This window comes from Equus asinus, chromosome 20 (genome assembly GCF_041296235.1).
Source record: "Equus asinus isolate D_3611 breed Donkey chromosome 20, EquAss-T2T_v2, whole genome shotgun sequence".
NCBI classification, from domain to species: domain Eukaryota; kingdom Metazoa; phylum Chordata; class Mammalia; order Perissodactyla; family Equidae; genus Equus; species Equus asinus.
In genome coordinates, this window is record NC_091809.1 from 20,464,592 (window position 1) to 20,469,219 (window position 4,628).

The window sequence follows — 4,628 nt, forward strand, 5'->3', positions numbered from 1 at the left end:
GATTCCTAAATTTTGTCATGTTAAAGTGTTTATGCTCAATCCTTCACTTAAGAAATTAAAAAAGTAAGAGCCAGCTCCGTGGCCGAGTGGTTAAGTTCGCGGGCTCTGCTACGTCGGCCCAGGGTTCGGATCCTGGGCACGGAGATGGCACTGCCTGTCAGGCCACGTTGAGGCAGCGTCCCACATCCCACAACTAGAAGGACCTGCAACTAAGATATACAACTGTGTACCGGGGTGGGGTGGGGGGGGGGGGGGTTGGGGAGATAAAGCAGAAAAAAAAAAGATTGGCAACAGTTGTTAGCCCAGGTGCCAATCTTTAAGAAAAAAAGAAATTAAAAAAGTAGAGAGACTCTAGAGTCCGTCCAGTGTCTATTTCATGTTCTTTCCCTTTATCAATCATCTAGCTGATTGTGTCAGCAACATGGAACCAGGAAATCAGACAAGTATTTCAGAATTTTTACTCCTGGGATTTTCAGAAGACTCAGAGTATCAACTCATCCTATTTGGGCTATTTCTGTCTATGTTTGTGGTCACTGTGCTCGGGAACCTGCTCATCATCCTGGCCATCACCTCTGATTCCCACCTCCACACTCCTATGTACTTCTTCCTCTCTAACTTGTCCTCGGCTGATATCTGTTTTACTTCCACCACTGTCCCAAAGATGCTAGTGAACATTCAGACACGGAGCAAATCCATCACCTATGTAGGTTGCATCACCCAGATGTATTTTTTTATGGTTTTTGGAGGTATGGACACTTTTCTCCTCACTGTGATGGCCTATGACAGGTTTGTGGCCATCTGTCACCCATTGCACTACCCAGTTATCATGAACTCCCACCTATGTGGCCTGCTGGTTCTTGTGTCCTGGTTTGTCAGCTTGTCATACTCCCTGATCCAGAGTCTGTTGATGTTGCAACTGTCCTTCTGTGCCAATCACGTTATTCCACACTTTTACTGTGAACTTGCTCAGGCTCTCATGCTTGCCTGCTCAGACACACTTGTCAATCACATCATTTTATATATGGTAGCTGGCTTTCTTGGCATTGCTCCCTTCTCAGGCATTCTTTTCTCCTATACTCAAATTGTCTCCTCAATCCTGAGAATCCCATCAGCCAATGGGAAATATAAAGCATTTTCTACCTGTGCATCTCACCTGTCCACGGTTTCTTTATTCTATGGGACAGGCCTTGGTGTGTATCTCAGTTCTGACTCATCTTCCTGGAGGGGCATGATTGCCTCAGTGATGTACACCGTGGTCACTCCAATGCTGAACCCCTTCATCTACAGCCTGCGGAACAGAGACATCAAGAGGGCTCTACAAAAAGTTCTCAGGAGAACACTCTATGTTCAGTGATGAGAACACCCACCCTCGGATTTTGAACTGACAGTGGCTGCAGCAGTTAGCTAAAGAAATTCTGTCTCTTAATCACACAGGATTTTGCTCCTCACCCACCTCCATATGTGATTTTGGTCAGAATTGCCCTGTGAGTACTCTGTATAAACCTCTTAATGTGACTTCTCTGTTATTCTCAGTTCTGCCCTCCTCTGTCCTTTTACTTATCCATTACTACACCTCAGCTTCGATTTCCAGCACTGCAGGTTGATTCTAGCCACATCAAGTACTGACTCAGAATAGTTGAATAAGAATTATGAAATATTGCATTCTATCAATAAGCATAGCTAGTTCTTATCAAATTCATTTGACAATATTTACTGAGAACTTTTAATGTGCCAGGATGTTGTAGTTGTTATGGAATACAGCAGTGAAGGAAGGAAAAAAACAACAGACAAAAATTGTTGCCCTCACAGAGCTTAAATCCTGGAGCTCAGAGTTCATCAGATCACATTATATGTCCAAACAGAAAATGCACTGATGGATAAATTATTTATTTGGTGATTAGTGAAGCTAAACTTTTCTCCATATGTTTGTTTAGTGCATTTCCAAAATAACATATGAAAATTTATCATGAGAGACAGAAAAACCACAGGGTCCAGAGTGTTGGAACTGATCTGGCTCTAAGAGGCTGTTCGGTCTAGTTGCTTCATTTTGCAAGTGAATTCACCAAGGCCCAAATGCAGAAGTCCAGACAATAACAAAGTCTGCCTGAAAAGGGCCATATCTTCAAGTATGGTGTCAGGAGAGAGCACTGGGTTACAGTTCAAGAGAGCAAGAATTGAATCACAGATTTGCTGCACTCTGGATATCTGAGGCTGAGCAGCTTCATATGATGCAGAACATGCGATGACCAGTGGATCTCTTGATAAGTGTTTATTTTCATATACTCTTCACCATAAAGAAACTGAGTAATGTGTTAAGTCTTTGGAAGATGGTATTTGACAAGTCACTGTAGGCAGGAAAGGCAAACATAAATGTATAATTATTCATGTTGGTAAAGATGAATCACTGTCCACTGTAGGGTGGAAGGAGTCTGATGAATCTTGCCACCAAGTTGAGTCCTTGCGGGAGATTACCATTTTGAAGAAGCTTATAATGGACTTCTAAGAGGGGCACCTATCTGCCCTTTAATTTCTAGGCTTTGAGTCTAAAAACAGGCTTGGCTTTGGAAACTGGGAGAAGATCATGATTTTCCATTGTGGAAGCTGGCATCTGACTTTTGCTGACTTGCTTTTGATATTTTTGGCCACCTAAGTCAAACATTAGTGTTGATGTCTGCTCATCCATGATCTGTCACCACCACTACAGAGCCCTGTAGGTCATGGACCATGGTTGCCATCCAGGATTTGTTGCTCAATCACCTACCTTGCCTCTCACAGTTAATGCTACCATTTGAGTTAAAAACTCAAGATACTTGTAAAACATAAAACTTCTGCTTTAGTATAGTGTCATATTCAAAAACTCAAGCATTTCAAAATTGGAAGAATGGTGGAAATGTTGGATATCCATTGACTAAGACTACCTTAACATTCCCCACAGTTTGACTAACGTTTAAATAGGTTTCTTCCTGACCATAGACCAATGACCTCTCTTTTCTTAGAGCATTTATTTTAGAAAACCTGTCATTACAAATTCTTTCTCCATCCCTTTGAAATGTAGATAAATCTTATCTCAGCATCTTGTCAATTTTACTACCCAGGAATGTCTTTCTTAAAGACCTGAGGGGCCATCCCTTTGAAATGTAATCAAGAAAGGTAGTGTCCGTATCTCTCAGCTTCTATGAGAGGGTAGGAGCCTCATATCAATAACCAGGGATTATCAAACACAGATGGTCTAGTCATATCAACCAACCTCTCTCTAACATCTTCCAGTACTTTTCCATCAGCTCACCCCAACTTTAAAACTCCTCCCATCTTTTGTTTCAGCAGAGATAACTTCAATCTCTCTCTCCCTTATTTCAATAGCCTTGACTCCTACTGCAATAGTCTTGAATAAAGTCTTCTTACCTGTTTGAGTATGATTCAATTTTCCTTTGGTACAATCAGTGACTTTCTAGACTTCATAACAAATTTCTACCAAAGTATTGTTTCGGCATTGAAGTGGCCCAATGTCTTGCCTGTTTAAGCTGGTAATATCACATCTCACAAAAAGCTTCAGACTGGAAGAGCAGCAAAACTCATTTTCTTGATGCATCAGTTTAATTTGGAACAGAATAGCTGAGGCAGCCTGATAGAAAGACTGCCCTTCACAGTACTCAAAATGTGTGAGTTCACTCAAAAGTTAATGATAGTGAAAGAGGAACAGAGACTAACTTGATGGAGAGCACATTAGGAGAATTTAGATGGAGGGTCATGGAAGGCATTATCAAATGCTAATATTTAGGAGAAAATTTGAGAAGGAAAGGGGAAGAAAATTCTAGGCAGAGAGAGAAATAAGTGTAGTGGTCTACAGGCTGAAAAGAACAAGGTCTGTTTGAAGAACTACAAGAAAACCACTATGTCTAGACAAACGGTTCTCAAAATTACCATGAAATGGAATCACCTGGGGGGCTTGCTAAACTACAGATAGCTGGGTTCCAGCCACAGATGTTCTGATTCAGGAAATCTGGGATGGGGCTTGAAAATTTGCATTTATAAGATCCCAGGTGATGCTGATGGTGCTGGTTCAAGGACCAGCGATGGAGCTAGAAAGGGATAGGAGAGACTAAATAACTTATTGACCCTGGCAAGGAGTTCAAATTTTATTCTAGGAGTAACAGAAGATGACTGGCATGTTTTAAGCGGAGAAATCATGCTTTGTTTGCACCTAAAATGTCAATTTGGCTGCCACATAAATGGGGAGAAACCGAATATTGAAAAAGCCACTTATGGGGCCAGCCCCGTGGCTGAGTGGTTAAGTCCGTGGCTGGAATTAGGGCAAAGGGGCCAAATGTTCACACCTCCACATCAAACAGTCATTGGATGTGGTCTGCTCCAAGAAGAAGTCATGACCTTGGTTAATGTGTCTCTCTGCAGCTGAGGCAGATCTCTATATGGGTTGATTGCTGAGAGCTGAGTAACACACCTAACATTTTGAGCAACATGTCTCTCATTCCTGACAGATAATTTTTATTGTGTTAAAATAACATAAAATTTACCATCTTAACCATTTCTAAGTGCATGGTTCTGTGGCATTAAGTACATTAACATTGTTGTGTAAACATCACCACCTTCATCTTCAGAACTCTTTTCAT

The 4,628-nt window shown here is 41.4% G+C and overlaps 1 protein-coding gene across 1 annotated transcript; it reads left to right on the plus strand.

Moving 5' to 3' along the window:
* Nucleotides 1–421: 421 nt before the first annotated feature.
* LOC106827780 (olfactory receptor 7A5-like) lies at nucleotides 422–1,354 on the plus strand. Its single transcript, XM_014835850.3, has one exon. It carries the CDS (start codon nucleotides 422–424, stop codon nucleotides 1,352–1,354), a length of 933 nt encoding a protein of 310 aa, XP_014691336.1.
* Nucleotides 1,355–4,628: the final 3,274 nt, after the last annotated feature.

Excerpts from the sequence above, each read along its gene's own strand:
- LOC106827780 (XM_014835850.3), top strand. The coding sequence starts at position 422 with ATGGAACCAGGAAATCAGACAAGTATTTCAGAATTTTTACTCCTGGGA.